Consider the following 18,875-nt stretch of genomic DNA (forward strand, 5'->3'; position numbering starts at 1 on the left):
TCAGGCGATCCAGGAGCAGAACTTGCCTTGCAGTCTCCTCTTGCCATACATTCCCTGCTGGTGCCACTGGGGTTGTATTCATGAAGCCACCACTGCTCATGCAACCACAGCAGCCCAGCCTTTTCCATCCTACCCCCTATCCTGGGACTGCGTTTTCTGTCGCCTTTGTCTTGCTGATGCAGTCCTTCTGTTGAGCAATAGCAGAAGTGACAGGGTTTTATAGCACTGTATCGATTTCTTCCAGGAATTTCCTTCCCAGAAGCTGCAGTGTTGTCATGGGTCAGAGATGTCACCAGACTGATTTGGCGTTTCATTTGTGACAGTTGTCAGAAGAGGCTGTGGCTTGCCCAGAACATCTTTGTCTTGGGCTCTGCAAATGTTAAGAGCAGTTGTGAGTGCAGATGGAGAATCCATTAATGAGCTGCATATGCAAAGGAAGAAGAAAAAAAAAACAGGAGAGTTTGCAAGAACCTTTTTTCTGGCTCTTGGAAAGTGAGGCTCTTTCTGGCTATTTAAAACTTCATTTCTCTGGGAAGCTTACTTTTAACTCCTGTAAATAAAAGATCCACCTCCACAACTTCTCCTTCCCACTGCTTGGGAAAGGTGTCCCAAGGTCTCTCAATCCTCCACTTAGCACAGAAGTGGATGGGGTTTGCCTCATCCCTCTGCACAGCAGTTTTATTCATTTATTGTCAATAATATTATGACAATATTTATTGTCACAATAAATACTTGGGGACGTGTTTGTATGTCTCTTGTTTGGTGTTCCACTCAGACTAGGACACAGCATTGTAAGGCTGTAATGCTCAGAACACATTTCTTGGTTCTCATTTATGGTTTTTCTGTGGTTTAGTTCTCACACAGATTTTGTGTCCGTGGATAGCAGCAGCGAGGGCTTCCCATCTAGCAGAGAGATCCAAGTGCATCTGAATCCATCTGCTGCTGGCATCTGGCAGCTGTCTGTCAGGTGAAGCCAGCAGTGGGCTCCTTTTTCCAGCTCCTGCATCATTTCAGTGCCTGCTCTGCTCCTCTGGCTGTTTTCCTGGCCTCTGCTGAAATAAGGGCTGGGAGTTGTGTGAGCTCTGTGGTTACCCATGGGTTTGTGGGCAGCAGCACAAACGGATGCAAACACTCCCCCCACAGCTGCTCAGAGCTTTTTGTGTTTCAGCAGCGTTGGAGGCAGCTCAGCCCAGCTCATTAATGAACACTGCAGCCAGGCACAAGTTGGTTCACAGAGACTTTGTTAAAGGAAATCAGGTTTCGTTGCTAATGGCACTGGAATATCTATCAGCATATGGCTTTTGACAGCGTTACCATTTCAGGCTCTGAAAATGATGTAACTATTTTTCTATAATAAAATAATTACAATTTTTCACAGAGGAATCTAGGGCAGTAGGCTATGGTTCATAAAAAACACTTGCTTTGGCAAACATTTTACCACTCAAAATAAGAAGCAATTATTTAAAATTATAAAATCTCTTTTGCACTGTGTTGCAAACCTTATTTTAACTACTGGCAGCGTTCCTGAATGTGTCTGAGCACACCATCACCTCCATGGAACACAGTTTAAGTCTTGTCAGATTTGCCCACTCGAAACTTTGTTGTGAATATTTTAAACATAGGCTGTTGCTGTTGAGCCTTTGCTGCTAGTTGTAGAGGTGGCATGTATTTATACTGCATTTGCAGGGAAAGAGTTTATTTTTCATCTTTCAGTGCTAATGAAGCTGCCAATGAGGAGAGATAAATGGTTTGTGTGTATCTAAAGAGCAATTCACAGGTAATTTCTTAAGTAGTATTAAACAACATGCTAGTAAGGGATGCTAGGTGCATGTGCTGCTGGGTCTTTAATTGCAAACAGCAGAAGCAAACCCAAAATAATAAAATTCTTTGCTGTTAGCTGCAAAAATGCTTTCACATAAAATGTCACTTGCTATAAATTCCCTAAATTTGCTCTTTTACAATAAGCACAGATGATACCCATTAGCTCAGCAGCAGCCACTCACTCAGCTTGGTCTTTTCAAGCTTGTTCTCGAGAAGGAAGACTGATTTAATGTTCAGTGACTTTTGTTTGGAGGCTGCCTGTGTGCCATAGTGTTCTGTGCCTTGTGGGTGTCCTCGTGTCCCTCCAAAAAATCCCCTGTAACTGAGCTGAGCCCAGTGTTCTGGGGCTGCTCCAGGTATCCACACATCCCTGAGGAAGGGAAGCCTGCTTTTTTCCCAAGAGATGATTACACTTCCTTCAAATGTATTTGCATTTTATTCTGTACCTTTATTCAGTTTTCCTCACCGCTTTTGGGACCTTGTGTTGATGTGTCCTCTTGTGCTATACAAACCTTGTAGGGTGGGTATGTTAACACCAAATGGACCTTTCACATGTCTGGGTGATTATAACAAATGCTCAGCTCAGTCCTAGTTACAAATTTCTAATGTTTTAGATTCCCTGTTTGTATGAAGAATGAGAGAGTTTTTTTCCAGACTTGCTTCTGCTGTGCCCCTTGTCACCTGTGTGTGTGTGATGTCCTGCAAGTGCTTGTCAGGTGAGCTCCAAAGTTGAAAACTCTTTCACCAAAGTGAACTGTGTGTTCATTCTGCCCAAGTCTGTCCCTTACAGAAAACACCCTGTCTTGGCCTCTGGTGCAGGTTATCTCCTTTGTGCCAGCAGTTCCTCTTGGAATGGTCTCTAAATTCAGGATGATTTCTGTGTCTCAGAGTTTAATGCTCACACTACAACAGATTCTTGGTTAAGTTTACATCCTAGTCCCAGGAACCTTCTTTGGTGTTAAATGTAGTTTTCCTTCATCCAGCTGAATTTGAGATGACAACAGTAGTGGAAGTTCTCACCCCTGGAGAGCAGAGATGTGACAAAGCTTTTGGTGGAGCACCTATCAGTATGGTTTGGGACTTTCTTTTTTTTTCTTGGACAAAGAGTTGTTGGAATCCTTCTGGCAACCCCATCTTGTATTTCTGCTGAATTCTGACTGTTTTGTCATCTGCATGCTACCTGCCATGTGGCACATTTCATATACTTGTTTGGCAAAGGAGAGGAAAATACATCCATGTTCTGCTTTAAAAATAGTGCTGCCGTCTGTGAGACCACTTGTGTTGTGTGGGGGGATTGCCGTGCTAACACTGTCTCTGGAGGCAGATTGATAGCTCCAGAATTGCAGTTTTGGGCTCTGTGTGTGTGAATCAAGTGATAAAACAGCCAGGAAACCTGAAAATGAATTCATATGTTCTGTGTAAGTTTGCTGGGTGGGGGGGCTTTAATCTTTGGGACTACTTTTGGTTAAAAATTACCATTATTGCAGAGGGAGGGCAAGAAGCTTCATGAGAAGCTGAGTTGACTCCAGTGGGTCAAAAGAGGTGGCTGGGACCTTGTTTAGCAGGAGCAGAGGCTGTTTCCAACCCAGGGTAGTGGAGACCAAACCAGAAGCAAGTAACTCTTGTTGGCAGCATCAGCAGCTTCCCTCCAGAGAGCCCCAGAGGGCAGGCACATGAGTAGCATTGCTATCAGGAATAGAAATAAATATACATTTGTCTGTATATTGGAAACCAGGGTGGTTTAGTGTTGGTAAACATGCAGGTTTTTCAGTTTGAGACGTTTCTTTGAGCTTAGTTGTGATCTTTGTCCTTCAGGAGGCTCTGTGGATATTTTGCTTGTGTCTCTGGCTTATATTTCCATTTCATTCATTCCATCCTGTCCCTCCTAACCCATCCCTGTGTTCTTTCATGACTGTAATGAATTAATGATTTTATGTAAATGTGCTGTTTGATGGACTGAGGAGGTGTGCCTTGGGACTTGTTTAAGCTATCACATAGGAAATGCATCATCTGCTTCATGTTTTCTGCAATTGCACTCGGTTTCATTTTTCCTTTATTGCTTTTTCCTCATCTCTATTTCTTTTTCCCCTCAAAACAGTTTTTTTAAGCATGTTTAGATCTTTTGCCTGGATTTGAGGATTTCATTCTATTTTTCCATCCCTGTGCCCCACCCCTTTATTTTCCACCCTAAATGTGAAGGGGGAAAAGCAACCATCCCTGCATTACATACCTGATTGCTATTCAGTTCCCAGGGGAGAAGCACTGAGAGCTAAATGCAAGGGCTGGAGCTCTGGGCTCTCTGGTTAGAGTCACTGAATGTCACTAATTAGAGCAGAGTAGTCACATATTTATTCATGTTTCAGAATATTTAGTGAATCAATTGAGTGAATGAACTGGGGCAGCTTCAGTTCTTCTTGTGTTGAATTTGCTGAAGGACCAACCCCCAAACCTTACATGCTTAACCCCCAAATCTGTTGTGGTTGGTTCTTTGTGCCTTGCTGGTGCAGACCAGTATGGATGTAACAAAACTTCATTTCTGTGTGACTTCTACACGAAGCTTTTTCCCCTCCCTTGTGGAAAAGGAGCTGATTCCTGCCTCTGAGATACTTGCCAAAAATAAAAATAATTTATTCTGGTGAGAAGAAAATAATGTTACCTTTAAGGCCATCCTCACCGTTCTTGATGGATTAATTTGCCTAAAGCTTAAATTAAAATCCTGGCAGGACTTGAAACCAGGACAACAACCACTTGTGCTGGTGCACGAACAAACCACCCAGAACACCCTTGGTGGATTTTTTTAGCCAGTACAGATGGATTTCCCCCATAAACACCTTGAAGTGTTGCCTTTCACCAAAATCCCATCTGAATTTAGCTCCTAACTGATAATAGCTCATGTACAGGGTGGGAGCAGGCTGGTGACAGCCTCCTGGTCCCCCCTCCCTGGGAGATTTGCATTCCATCTGCTCTGGCTGTTGATTAGCAGCATGCCGGCTACATGAGCAGTGCTTCTGGATGCTGCGGTCATCTGTTGTGATAAAATTCTTCTGTGAGGACACAACCACAAAGCTCAAAGCTTGCTATGGGCACTGAGGATATCCATTTTGGGGCTTGCTGCTCTGGGGAGTTTGGCTGGAACATGCATGGTTGGCTCCAGGTTTCCCAGAGCATGGCAAAAGCTTTGGTGGACAGAACTTCTCCAAGCTTTGGTGGACAAAACTCTGAGCTCCTCCTGCTTCCTGCAGCTGCACTTTGGGATGTTTGTCTCTCCCATTCTAGATGTATCCCCCATGCTTCAAATAAGGATCAGCCTTTAATTGTACAGGTTTTGCAAAGAAGAAGGTTTCAAGTCAAGCAGAGCTTCAAAGTGGCAGTGTCTCGTTAAGTGCTGCCTGGCAAAGTTGCTGTGTACAGCACACAGGTTTCTTTGGAAAATATCCCATGTTTTTACAGATTTTTTTTTGTTCAAGTTTATTGGAAGTTCTGTTGTTCTGTCCTTTTGCACAGCTGATGCTGCAACTGGGACTTAAATTTAGGCTTTGTGCCACTGTCAGGAATAGGGGTAAAATAGAATTAAATCTGGTGGCTCTGTAACATGTCCTTTGAAATGTAAATAAAAAGTGACTTAGGAAGTTGGGCCATTGAGTTTTTTACCCTCAGCATACTTCGAGTTTGTGTTTGGATGCAAAACCTTTCTGTTGGCAGTTACTTCTGCAGTTTGTGTATTCCCTTCCCACCAGGTTTTGTTTGGGAAGTAATAGAAATTACTGAATGGTTCCTTTTGCCTTTTTGTTTAGCAAGTGCCAGCAGTGCTGTGCATTGAGCCTGGAGGAGATGTGGGGGGAGAAAAATCACATGCCTCTCAATCTTTCTTCTCATTTGGGGTATAAAAATCCTTTTCAGAAGGATTCATTCCAGTTCCAGTCTGGCAGGGATGCTCCAAGAGGAGATATCCAGCCTGTGTGGTTTCTGGCTAGGGACTTGTACTGTGCAAAATGAAAGAGATTAACTTGGAAAACAGACAAACAAACAAGTGCAGTCCTGATCTCTGCTGCATTTTAATCTTAAACTAAAATTACCCCTGGAACACAGTAGCTCTGTTGAGGAGTTGAAGTGGGCATTTCAAATCAATCCCTTGGAAAGACTTATTTCTTCTCCCCTTGAAGGAAGGACATTTGAACTGGAGCTTATTCCTTCCATGTACTTAAATCATAGCAAAATGGCATCTGAGGAATGCTGCTTTTGCTTGAATTGGATTTAAACAAACCATTTGAGTGCAGGGTTGAGCAGAAGGGAAGGCAAGAGATGCTACCTGAGCATAGGAAGAAAACAACTCCAAACTTGTGGGGACCTGCACTGGAGAGCTTCTGCTTATCTTGAATTTACCACAGTGTCTCCAGGCATGCTTCAGTCCATGTGGTTTAATTAATACAGCAGGGTAGGGCTCAGCTGGGTGGCTGTGCACTGCATGAGCAAGGGGGAATATAACCTTGGGTAGGCTTTGTAGTGTTGTGGAGAGGCTCCTCCAACATCTGTTGCTGTAATAATGTAGGAATTAAAGCAGAAGAATTGCTGCCTTGAGTGGAGAAGCAGCTACCTTAATGTTTATTTGCTGGTGTTTTAGCTAGAATTATATAATTTATAAAGAAAAATATTGGTTTAAATTGTGCAAAATGCTTAGGAGGATGTTGTTGTAAACGTTTATGAGAACTAACAATCTGTTCTGTTCCTGAACATGATCTGACTGTAAGGCCCTCTGGTAAAATCTTGCACAGAGCCACTCTCAAGCCCTGTGTCATTGCTCTGAGATACCTCAAAACTATATTTTTCTTCATCTGATAACTGCTTGCTTATTATCTTCTTGCCAACTGTTTGCCTTTACTAGCTAGTAAAATAAAAAAGGAGAAATGAGTTTGAGTAGTGTTGGCTCCCTGGGGGGAAATGAAACCATTGAGAGCACGTTTGAAGTAGGTTTGTCTTTGTACCATGTGCTCACCATACAGGGAGCCTGTTGTTGTTTCTGCATCATTTGTTTTGTCTTTCTGGTTGTTCTTAATATTAATTGGAGTCTTTCCCAAGATAGTTCTGTTAATCTTCCTTTTGTCATTTCCCTCCTACTCCTGCCCTCAATATCTCCAATGAACTTGTTCTCCTGTGTCTGAAAAGAGCTCTAAAAGTAGCATTGGTGTTGCTTTTTTAATGGTGATGGTCCATTTATTCACCTGTTAGTTTTTTTTCTCACCAATGCTAATGTTTCTAATTGTTTGCTTAGCATCTGAATTTTGTATGTGCTGTAATTGTTATAAGGATGCAAACAGTTTCCTGCAGTGATGGGTATATGTTTCTTATCAGCTCCAATTATGCAAAATGTTTTCAATTAGCTGTAATTCCCTTCCCTGCCTCCCCTCAAACACAGGGAGCTGAGCAGGGTCTCTCCAGGGACACCGGTGTGCTTTTCTGGAGCAGCCTTTCCCCTTCCACATCCCATCCTGTCCTGGCAGCCCGAGGGTCAGGAAGCACACTCTGCTACTATTTTTGTTTTTCAAAAGTTAAAATATTCTTAACCACACCATTTCCCCGAAAGTTTCAGTGTTTTAAAAGGAGGAGATATTCACTCCATCTCTATAATTCCACAATTTAGCCTTCAGCAGTGGGAGCACCCTGAACTGTGAAGCTTTTCCTTGAGCTGTGCAGAGCCATAGCAGGTGATAAAGGGCTTTTTACAGTTCTGCTACCCACCAAAGGGGGATGCTTTGGTAGATGGACTGATGGCCAAATGTGGAAGGGCGATTTCTGTGGTGTCTTTGCACAGATCAGTTGCTGAGCACTGACCAAAATGTTCCTGTAAGCCTTGAGGTGGTTCTGGCTCTGAGGTCCCCACTTCTGTGTCTGGTGGAAGGTGTCCCTGCCCATGGCAAAGGGGCTGCGATGAGATGGTCTTTAAGGTTCTTTCCAACCAAACCCAAGTTTAATTTGTTTCAATTCAATAATCCAGACATTTCCTGTGCTTGTATCAAGGGTATGGGCATGTGAATCCAACTCCAGTGAGTTTTGTTGGCTTCTCCAACATCTCCTTGTCAGCTGAGCTGTGCGGTGCTGCCTTGAGTCATCTCCCATCTCAGGAGTCCCAGCAGGTGATGTGATGTTCCATTTCAATCAGTCTAACTCTGCTGCCAGAGCAGGAATCTCGCTCTCACCACCTCCTCCCTGCATGCAAGGAGTTCTTTCAGAGGGCTAAACCACAGGAAAGGACTTTATTGATCAGTTTGGTTGTTAATGCCTTTCAGTTTTAATGCTGGCTTGTTCTTTAAATACCAGATTAACTTCCTGAACTGGTTCACTGTGGATAAGCAGCAGCACCAGAGCAAGGAAAAGGGCATCGTGTGTGTGTGTGGAAGAGAGGGCACAAAGGACAGCCATAACTGCTGCTAAAATTCCCCATAACTCCCTCTCCATGTGGTTTTCCTAGGAAAAACTTAATACATATACAGATAAAAAAGGCATTGTATCAATGTTCCTTTAACTAACTATAATCTCAGTTTTGTTTCAATTCTTTTCTTCTTTTGGTTATGTCAGATGCTCTGACAGTTTTTTGTGCAGTTTTAATGAGAAGGAAATTGTTGCTGCTCAGTAAAATTCTGGAAGTAAAACTATGAAAGCTGGAGGCTCAATAAAAGGAGCATAAACAGTCATTTTATTATGAAGCTTTATTTCCTGACAGAAACGTTTTTGACTTGATTAAAATAATCACAATCTCAAACAAATCTTTCTTGGTAAATAAGAACACACATTAAAGATTAGAAAGTTTCCTTTTATATCTCTTTCCATGCCACCTTCCACCTTCATTCAGGAGATGGGGCAGAGAAAGAATATTTGTGGATTTTAGGGTGATGGATCTCTGCTGTATTCAGCAATGTTTGAGTTTACTTTGATCTCCTCTTGCTCTCCTGCACTTCCAGTCCCCAAGATCTTCTCCCCATGCAAGTGCCCAGTGTTCCATCACTGCTTTGTGGGCTGGCCCAGAACTCCCCAGCTTGGGCTGATTTTGCCTTGCCTTTCCTGGAGCCTACATTTATATTTAATAAACCTCAAATTTAATTGTTGCTTGGCTGAAAGGTTGGGAGATTTGTCCTGATAATCAGCAGAGGGTTTGCTGAGTTTTTCCAGGCTGGAGGGCGAGGTAGAGAAGGTGACTGGAGAGAAAAATTCAAGTTTGAACTCTGAGCAGCTGGTTTTTGATATCAGCAATTCTGGGCTTGGTTTTCCATGCTGCTGTGTGCTTTTCTTTTATATTTATCTTCTTGGTTTAAGGAACAAACTGGGCAATTTAGGGAAGTGTCCTTATTTCCATCCATGGGTTTTAGCAGAAGGAAGGTTTCCCGGACAGGTTTGTAGCTTCATAAAACACAGCTGTGCTTATTTACTTGAGGTGCATTCAGTGGATCTTTAAAAGCATGAACAAATACTTCTAAGTTTTTCATTTGGTGGCCCTGTCACTCATGAAAAGGAAAAAAAATATCACCTTGGATGCAACATTGCTCAGATTAAAGGCTGATTAAGAGGGAATGTAATGGATTTTTTTTTCTTGGTTTTTTCTTCTTTCTTCCCTGGGGATTTTTCTAGCTTCTAGTTGCTTCTATAACTCTGTTTCTTCAGGGAGGTCCCAACTCTGATAGGTGTCCTCCTCACACAGGGCACCCCTAAATGTTGAGTTTTATCTTCTTTTTTTTGTTGTTGTTAAGGTTGAGATCAAATGTGTGAGATGGTATTTTTTGTTTGGACTTAGGTGTTTATTAATTCTTATCTATATTACAGTCTCACAAGTTGTGAGTTTTATAGTATTTCATTCTAATAAGCTAAAAATGGATATGTATTTCTCTTTCTACAAGGTTTTATGAGGATAAACTATCTAATTGAGAAATGATACTGAAATTATTTTTAACTTAATAACTAACTACTCGTGGCTTGTAATGTGGACTTTTTATTTAATTATACAATACTACTTGAACTCCTGAAGAAGAAGGTGAAGAGGAAGGTGAAGAAGAAGGAGTAGTTTCTGCCCTAAAACTTCCATCTTGCTGTATATATTACTATATTCTAAAGCCTTAAACTAAATTTTCCACCATGTGATATTGCACACTTCTATTGTACCCATAATCTCAGTTTTATCCCTCAATTTTGGAAGCCTTCTCCACGGCCTCAGGTCAAATGCAGTGTTCTCTTGGGGGTCAGAGCCTGGCAGCACAGAAAGTGTAAAATTCTCAGGAACCAGCAGGAGTGGATGGCAGTGCTGAGTTGTTGTTTCATGTAGCATCAGCCAGAGGAGCAGGGACCAGTTCAGAGGCTGGAACATCTCTGCTTTCCTCCACCTCTGGTGTGCAAACTGTGCTATGGGGTTTTTGTGCAACCATAATTGCTGCTCTCCTGTCTTGCTTTAATGAAAAGCAGAGCTGGAGGCAGCAGGTGAGCAGCTGGAGGAAGGTGCAGGTGTGTTATGCAAGCTGGGAATGTCCCAGTGTGATCCTGGTGATCCCACAAAGCTGTGGGATGTCTGTTTGCATCTCTGGCTGCTTGGCACCACCAGCAGACATGGTCTGGGCAGGTTCCTGGATGTACCAGCTGAGTAACTCAAGCCTGGTGCTCTCCATTCTTTGTCCTGGAGTAAAGGTCAGGGTGAAATGTGACTCTCAGTTCCTGTTGTCTGTCTTTCCTTCACCCTGGGCTGTGTGGCAGTGTTTCTGGGCTAGTTTATTGGGAGGCTTCTTCAAAAAACACACCTGAATCTTCACTTTTTTTCTTCAAAAGAGAGAAATTTCAGGGTGGTTGTTAGCCAGCGAAAGTGGGTATTGATGGCCCTGTGTGATGTCTCCTGGCATCCAGGTCTGTCATCCTTTATTATTGGTATTTTTATGGTAGGTTTTGAAATACTGCTGGGCACTTGTGCTGCTTTTCTTTAATTTATTATTTTTTTTTTCTTTCACAAGTTTCTGCCTAGCTGCCCTTCAAATCTGAGCTCTACCACATAGGCTCAGTTTTATAATTCTCTCTTAATGGGACAGAAGTGAAGCATTAGTGACTCTCCTGGAATAGCTGACAAAGACTGGCACTGCCTTCCTTGCTTGCAGGAGGAGTTATGAGAGGTGGCTGCTTGTTTAAAGAAGAGCACCTGGAAACTGCAAAACCTTGGAATTGTCTTCTCACACGTGGCTACTTTGTGGCCTGGATTTTCTGAAGTTCGTACCAGGATGCTGTCATTGCTTTGGAATCTGTGTTTACAGAGTCACTACTATAAATAATTTATAGTAGACACTTGGTTGGATGTCTAGCTCGTAGGCATGTTGTGGAGCTTGATTTTTCTTTCCAGCTAAACAAATCAGCTATAAGAATCTGTCTGGTTTTCCTTGTAAGATTTCAGTGATAGAGTCTAAAAACTAAGGCCAGCAGGATTTTTATCAATCTGAAAATTGTAATTTCTAAAGGTATTTTGGAATAGGTTTTGTTCACTCACAACAAAATGGTGAAGCAAAACCTGAGAGAACTTGTGTTGGTGACTGGCAGTGGTTCTTGTCCCCTCCTTCCCCTGCCCACACATAAACCCTGCATGTGCAGGCAATGCCAGCCTCATTTGCTACCTGAGTGGTCACTTTTTATTGCTAGGTTTAAGGCAATAATTTAATAACCAGATCTAATTTGGGCTAAAGGATTTGTTCAATGGAGAGCTGACCAGCTCATCTGTGCTGGCTCACAAAAACAGGTATGGCCTGCTTTGAATTTTCTTGACATTATTTTTAATATCAACTAGCTCAAGAAGCTTCTTCCCTGATGATCTGACAGTATTTTAATTTGAGGTCCACTTTTGGTGGATGGAATAAATCCCAGAAGAGATGCACACCATTACATGTGTAGGGTGGAATACCCTGAACACAGATATTCCTTTATTTGCAAGCAGAATTTTTTTTGTTGTTGTTCCTTTATTTATTTGGCTTCCCTTTTCTTCCTACATCAAGAATAAGTCCTAGGAAGAAATTTCTCTAGCTGTACTTAAGGCATGTAAAAGTCTGTACAAGCAAACTTTTATTTGCCCCAAGATGGGACATAAAAGTTCATAGTGAATAATTAATTTACTGAAAGTTTCAGTAAATAATCCAATTTGCAGCTGACCTAAGTGAGAAAGGGATTTGCCTTGTGGAAAAACTTTTCCTTTGGAAAAATACCCCAATAAACATTAGAGTTTAAGAATGCAATAAAGGGTTTTGTAAAGATAATAATCTCAGTCCTTGCATTAAGGGACTTTACAGTCTGATTTTTTTTTACCTGCAGAATCTCATTGTGCTGTGTAAAAAGGTTGGAGAAATGAGAATTTTGGTGCTGCAGATCTGTCAAGGGTATGAGAGAATTGTGATGGTTGAGTAGACAGACAAAGCTGATGGGATTTTGGAGACAGATACATGTTTTCATTATAGTGACCCACTTTTTAGTGTCTTGAGTAGCAATAAAAGTGGCTTTTTCTTCTTTTTTTCCCTAGTGTGCCACTGGGCCTAGAAGTCTAAGCAGTTACTGTCTTTATAGAAACAAGAAAATGAATAGTTTTCTAATTTTTTACTAATTGTTTGCTAATTGTAATTAACAAAAAATTGTTAATTTTTCATAACACAGATCTGTTGCTGTAGTCCTAGTTGAGTGCTGGGTACAGCATATGGAAAAATTTAAAAAATTAGTGTATTCAAAGTGGTGCTGATGTTAAACTTGTGATCACCTGTTCAGTATTATTTGATGTGTTTAATGCCAATGTTGAGCTTGATTTTTATTTTTATTTCACTGACTAGATTTCAGATGCCTCCTCATAAATCAAATTGCCTCCTCTGCAGCTAAAGTGTTGAAATAATATTACTCAGATAGAGCTGTTTTGTGCCAAACAGAAGGTGATTCAGAGAACTACACCTGTGCTGATCTCATAACAAAGCTAATTAATCTTTTTTAATTAAATGCTCTTTAAAATTCAGCATGATAAAGAGTAGAGGGCTTATTAAAAATGATTATTTTAAAGGGCACTGCTCTAACAAAGAAAACTTTTACTGGTGTGTTCTTGCAAGGGAGTGAGTGAGCAGAGCTGCCTGGGATGTTGATCATTTGTTTATAGACTACAGCTGCAGAAAATGAGAAATTAAATGAAAAGTTGAGAGGAACACTGAGAAATGAGTGCTTGGGACATCTTAGGGATGTAATTTGGATGTTATTTTTTCAACTTCAGGTTCTGTTTTAGGTGTGCCAACATCTGAGCTCTCTGCAAACCTGAAAATGTGGCAGAGGGGAGTAGATCTAGATTGCTGCTTGCTGCTTTGGGCTTTGCAAGTAAAAAAACAAGAGATTTGCAGGCTTCCTGTGGGTTTTTATTTAATTCAGGCCAGGGAATGTATTGGAGGATGAGGTCTGGAAGGTGCAGTATTGATCAGGCAGTCTGCTTGGAGCTGGGGGTGAATGGAGTATGAAAGGTATAGAAAAAGAACAAAAGGAGGGTTAGGGCAGCCCTCCTTGGCAGCTAGAGCTGGATGCCTTTTAGAAACAGCCCCTGTTGTCATGGAGCTCCTGAAGCCAAGGCCAGGGGTCTGGCACTGTGATTTTCTCATGGCTAAACAGCCTTGTCCTGTCCTAGCCTTGGGGGGGAAATAAATAAATGAATAAATAAATAAATAAAGGCAGTAGCCTTGGCAGCACTTGTCTATTATTGCAGCTCAATGACTGAGCTGCAGTGGGACCAGCACCAAAGGGAAACCTTTTCTTCACAGAGATTCCTGATCTTTAAAATTTATTTATTTATTTTGAAGTTTGGCATCTACCCTGGCCTGCAAAATGTCTTTTATAAGGCAGCATTTGACATTTGGAGAGGGATTTTGAATAGTTTATGTGGAATTTGCTTTCCTCTGAGTCAGCAGTGTTTTGAGGTTGAGATAGAGACTTGAATTCCTAATCTCAAGGGTTTTGGAAGGGCTTCCAGTAGGAACTGATTTGTGTTCAAAGCCCATTTTCCTGTTCTAAACTTTAGATTATGGTCAAACTGTTCAACATACTTATTTGTAATTTCTTGAACTGGTCAATCATTTACAAAACAAGATATTAATTGTGTTATTTGGCATTAATTATGTTAGTTTACCTCTATGTTACTTTACTGAACTTTTTGGTCACTTAGAAGGTGCTGTTTTGTTTGCACAGAAATATTCATGCTTGACTTTATGGACAGAAAGTATATTCCATGCTGAAAGAGATTTTGGTTTTTGTTTGTTTTGTTTTGTTTTTTGGGGTTTTTTTTAATCCTTTGGTAGTGACAGAAGTTTAAAAACTTGCTTGGTCTTACTATTACTTTGTGAATGCACTGAAACATAAAAGCAAAGTGTGGTGGAAGAGGTTTGGAAGAGGAAAGCAGCGAGCCTGTGTGCATTTATTTCTTTATGACTTATTTTTAAGCGCAGGAAATGCTGGTTCCCCCATGTCAGAAAGCACCTCTAGATAAAATTTTCTGCTAGACCTGGGTAAACTCTTTGTGCTGGAGAACTTGCCTTTCAAGTCCATCCTTAAAGAGTCACCTCTGCTTTGGTACCTCCTGATTAGTATTACTTGCAAAGTTTCAGGCACCTAGTGAATAAAATCTCTGCATTTTTAGTATTGCATGGTAATTTCTGCTGCTTCACCCCTCCTGCCCTGCTTGTGCTTTGCTGTCAGGTCACAGATTTGGGAGTCTTGGAGGCAAGTTCAGATCAGCTTTACTGGGAGGGCCCCAGGCCGGGATGTTGTAACTGCTGTGACTCTGCTGTTAGGTGTAGCCATGATATTTTCTGAAAAATCCTTTCCTTAGGATTTTTTCTCCTGAGAAGCTGAGAGGCCTCAGGAACAAAATGCAAACATTGATTATCTGCTGCTGTGGAATGCAACAGGTGCCTCTGTGATTGGTCTCATGTGGTTGTTTCTAATTAATGGCCAATCACAGTCAGCTGGCTTGGACTCTCTGTCCGAGACAGAAGCTTTTGTTATCATTCCTTCTTTTTCTATTCTTAGCTAGTCTTCTGATGAAATCCTTTCTTCTATTCTTTTAGTATAGTTTTAATATAATATATATCATAAAATAATAAATCAGCCTTCTGAAACATGGAGTCAGATCCTCATCTCTTCCCTCATCCTCGGACCCCTGTGAACACCATCACAATTAGAAAGAAAAGTTATTTTTTTATTTTCTGTGCCTGTGGTGCCCAGGCTGCCCTTGAGGGATCCATGTGGGAGCTCTCTGTGGAGTGGGATTGATCATCCTTGGTCCAGAGCCCTGGAGCAGGGCTGGAGTGACCCTCCAGTGGTTCTCCTGCAGCAAAGAGGAGCCCAAGCCCTGTCTGGGCCATTCCAGGCTTTGTTTGTTCCAGGGAGGGAGTTCTCATCCTCAGGAGTAGCCACAGAGCTGCAAGGATAATGACTGGATAAGAAAATAACCCTGGGAGCCAAAGCTTGGAGTTTGGAACAGGCTTTGGGGCCCTTGAGAATTCTTCTCTTCAAGCCCTTGGGTGGTGGAGTTGTAAACACCAGGCAGAACTGGTTCTTTTCTCTCTGTTTACTCTTTAAAGCATCATCAGACTCCAAAAGAAGACAGACTTCCAAAGTTGCCCCTGCACTGCAGTTTTGTGGTGTGTTCTTTGCTCTTTCCATACCATCCCTTAAAAATGGTACTGACATTTGTGTGCTTAATATCAGAGCTAAACCAGAAAAATCGAAATGTTGGAATTTTGTATTTAAATATTCTCTTGAGGTTGGTTTTACCTAGAAATTAATGCTAAAAGAAAGATATTCTTGGTTATGACAGTCCAATATGTGTATGTGATAGTGAATGAAACTTCACTGTAGTCATTTGTCTTCTCAATTTAATAGCATTTATTTCAACATCTGTTTGAATCTGGTAGAATCAGCATCCCTGGAAGTGTTCCAAAAACATGGATGTGTCACTTGGAGACATGGTTTAGTGGTGGGCTTGCCAATGATTGCATTCACTCATCTTAATCCAACCTGAAGCAATTCTGTGGTTCTATGGTCCGCTTCTCAACGTTGTTGAGACCATAATAAAATCTTAATTTTCTTGTTTGTGTTAGCACTAACCCTTGCAATCTGTGAGAGTGCATGAAGATTCAGGGGCTGTAACTATGGGAGGGTATGAAGAGTCTGCTTTGCTTCAGCATTAGGAACATTTGGTTTTTGACAGTGCTGAAATTGGTAATTATAGCCTGTCTTGATTTTTTTTTTTTACTCATTAAACTAATTTCTTAATTACTAGAAAATGCATTCTGTCTTTGAGATTCTGCACTGTATTTTTTTTTATTACAACAAGGTGACTGAATAGCTGCTTTAATTTCAAGTTTTGACTTTAATTATGGAATTGTATGTAGTTCTTGCAGAAGAATTAAAACTGTTCCAGAGCAGTGGGGTGAAGGAGAGCTGTGGATCTGATCACAATCACAATAATTGAGGCCTTTTCCTTTCAACTTTGCTTATGAGAAAAGCTTTTATTTTCCAGGAGGGAAGCTTCCACACAGTTTTCTGTATGGATTTTAGTATGCTGTGAACCTATGTTTGTATTTGAAGGATTAGCCTGATGAGAAGGTGGAAATGGTGGCTGAAGCCAGTGAGTCCTCCTGGAAGATCAGATGAAGGCTTCAATTAAAAACTTGATGTTTTCCTTCTGAACACGAATATTTTCCAAGCTGGAGTGAACACTTAGGGTCAGCCTCGGTCTTTGAAGCAAAAATGGAGTTGTGAGGTCTGAAACAGCACTTGGAGGATCAAAAAGATGATGGGAACTTTGGCCAGGGTGCTGTCTCAGTGCAATTCCTTTGACAGGCCAATATGTGTTCCCTCCAGCCCTTTGGACTTGATTGTTCTTCTTCCTCTGCATGGCACAAAGATGGTGGATTTGCTCTGAAGAACTATTTCCATGGCAGCCACTTGTAAAATTGTCCCTATGTCCTTCTGTTACAACTTCTTTGTTTTTCTGTTGTGTTTTGTAGACACAGATGAGGACACGGTGAAAAGATGTTTTGCCACGTTTGAAGAGAAATTCTTCCAAACCTGTGAGAAAGAACTTGCCAAAATCAACATTTTCTATTCAGGTAAGGTGCTTATTTTGTGTGTATTTGTGGAAAATTCAACAACAGAAAAAGGGCCTGAAGGTCCCAAACTTTCAGGATAACCACAGTGGTGAGGCAGGTCTGCCACCAGGTAATTACAGGGTGAGTTTGTGTGGAAAACTGCTCTGGTTTAATCACAGATCTGGAGCTCAACTCTGCTGTTAACCTGGCTAACCCTGCCTGGAGGGGGAATGAATGGCAGGTGATTTCATTTCTTTGAACTTTCAAGGTATCCTGGTGAACTTTATGGAGATGCTCTTCTAACTAAAGGGCACAGTCTTTCAATTTATTTTTTTTAACAATCTCCTGGTGACATTTTAGGTGTGCTGAGCTTCCTAGCTGGTGTTTCCTGAGCTTCTGCAGGAACAGCTCTCGTGGGCTTGCCTGTCTATGATCATCTTGATGGGTCCAACAAGTTTTCAAGCACTGAACTCTCACTGAAACCCCTGCAGCTTTCTGGAGTACAAAATCCAGCAGCAATTGGGTTGTGCCAGTTGGGTTGTGCATTTTGAGTAAAAATGTTGTGATGGTAAGAGTGGGGATTTCTTGGTGTCATATACCAAGTGCTGTTTTTTGTTGTTTCCTCTGCAAAAGTTGCCTTCCCATCCTGTGTTCTGAAAACAACTTTAGAACGGGTGAATTGGATATTCACCCTGTAAAATTGCTGCAAAAGGCTTGGTGTGCTCTGGCTCCTCCTGCCATTACACTTCAGATGATTTTCAGCCTCTTTTGGTGAGGTTTAAAATGGGTTTCAGCTAGAAAAGCATTTAAATGTAGATACAGTAGTGCATTGGCTTCCTCTTAATATGTTGATTTATTAACTTGGTGCTATAAACAGGATTTGCACCACAATATGGTAGCCTTTTTTAGTTCTGATTTGAATCTGATAACAAAGGCACAGCTGAATTGTGCAAAAATATTTTCATAACCATTGGGTGCTGACTTTATTGCTGGCTCTTTTACTGCCAGCCAGGATCTGGGTTGTGAACTTGAGGAGAGCTGAAAGCATGATGGATGCAGTGGCTGAGCACTGCAGCTTCCCTCTGCTCAGCTTCCATCTAGGGAAGTAAATCTCCTTGGGGCTGGCTGTGCCTGCTCTCCCAGCTCCCTGGAGCACAGTGGGTGTCAGGACAAGAGGCAGTTTTTTAGGTAAAATTGCAATTTTTTATTAGGTCAGCTGGGTTTTACACTTTATAGGAATTTTTCTGCCTGCAGTTCATACGTACCTACCTCAGAGCACTGCTCTGTGTTGTTTCCCTGGGACATCTTGTGCTTCTATCCCAGACCTGAGGGTTTTATGCTCAGAAACTTCCTTTCTGAGCCATATCAGATCCTGTGCACTGGGAGCTAGACTCTGTGCAGGAAGTTCTGTCAATTTAGATGCACAATACAGATTATAATTTCCCCTAATGAGGACCTGCTGCCACACGTGCACCCACATGCACACACCCATTCCAGCATTGTTTAAAATGGCATTAATAACATAGGGTAGGGTTGGGTTTTTTTTCCCCAGCTAGCTGTCATTTCAAAAAGTTCCAGGAGAGAATACATGTAATTTGACAATCTCCTGTGATAAGATTAAAATAAGGCTTTTATTAGCAGAAGAGTGACGTGACTTCCATAGAATGGAAACCCTGTTATTAGGGTTATTAGCATTGAGCTGCAGCAAGAAATGTTCCATCAGTGCTTCCTACCCTTGATCCTGTCAGAAATTTGTCATGTTGGACCCTATTGTAACTCCAGGCATGTGTTGGCTTGGATTATGACCTGGCACATCCTATTTATTATAGGTTTAATACACAGCTTATTACACCCCTGTCTTTACTACAGTAAATATTGTTCATTTTTCAAGAAAATCAAATTTTCTGTTGATCACTGCTTCATTTCCTCTTCATCTTTCCC

At 41.5% G+C, this 18,875-nt stretch overlaps 1 protein-coding gene across 1 annotated transcript in view; it reads left to right on the plus strand.

The window, feature by feature from the left end:
* The window catches only part of XPR1 (xenotropic and polytropic retrovirus receptor 1), a 106,417-nt gene that overhangs the window by 45,021 nt on the left and 42,521 nt on the right, over positions 1-18,875 (plus strand). The window contains exon 2 of the mRNA XM_031063307.1: positions 16,854-16,955. Coding sequence (XP_030919167.1) covers positions 16,854-16,955 — 102 coding nt within the window. The remainder of the gene's footprint in view (positions 1-16,853; positions 16,956-18,875) is intronic.

The sequence above is a fragment of the Geospiza fortis genome, unplaced genomic scaffold (genome assembly GCF_000277835.1).
Source record: "Geospiza fortis unplaced genomic scaffold, GeoFor_1.0 scaffold506, whole genome shotgun sequence".
NCBI lineage: Eukaryota > Metazoa > Chordata > Aves > Passeriformes > Thraupidae > Geospiza > Geospiza fortis.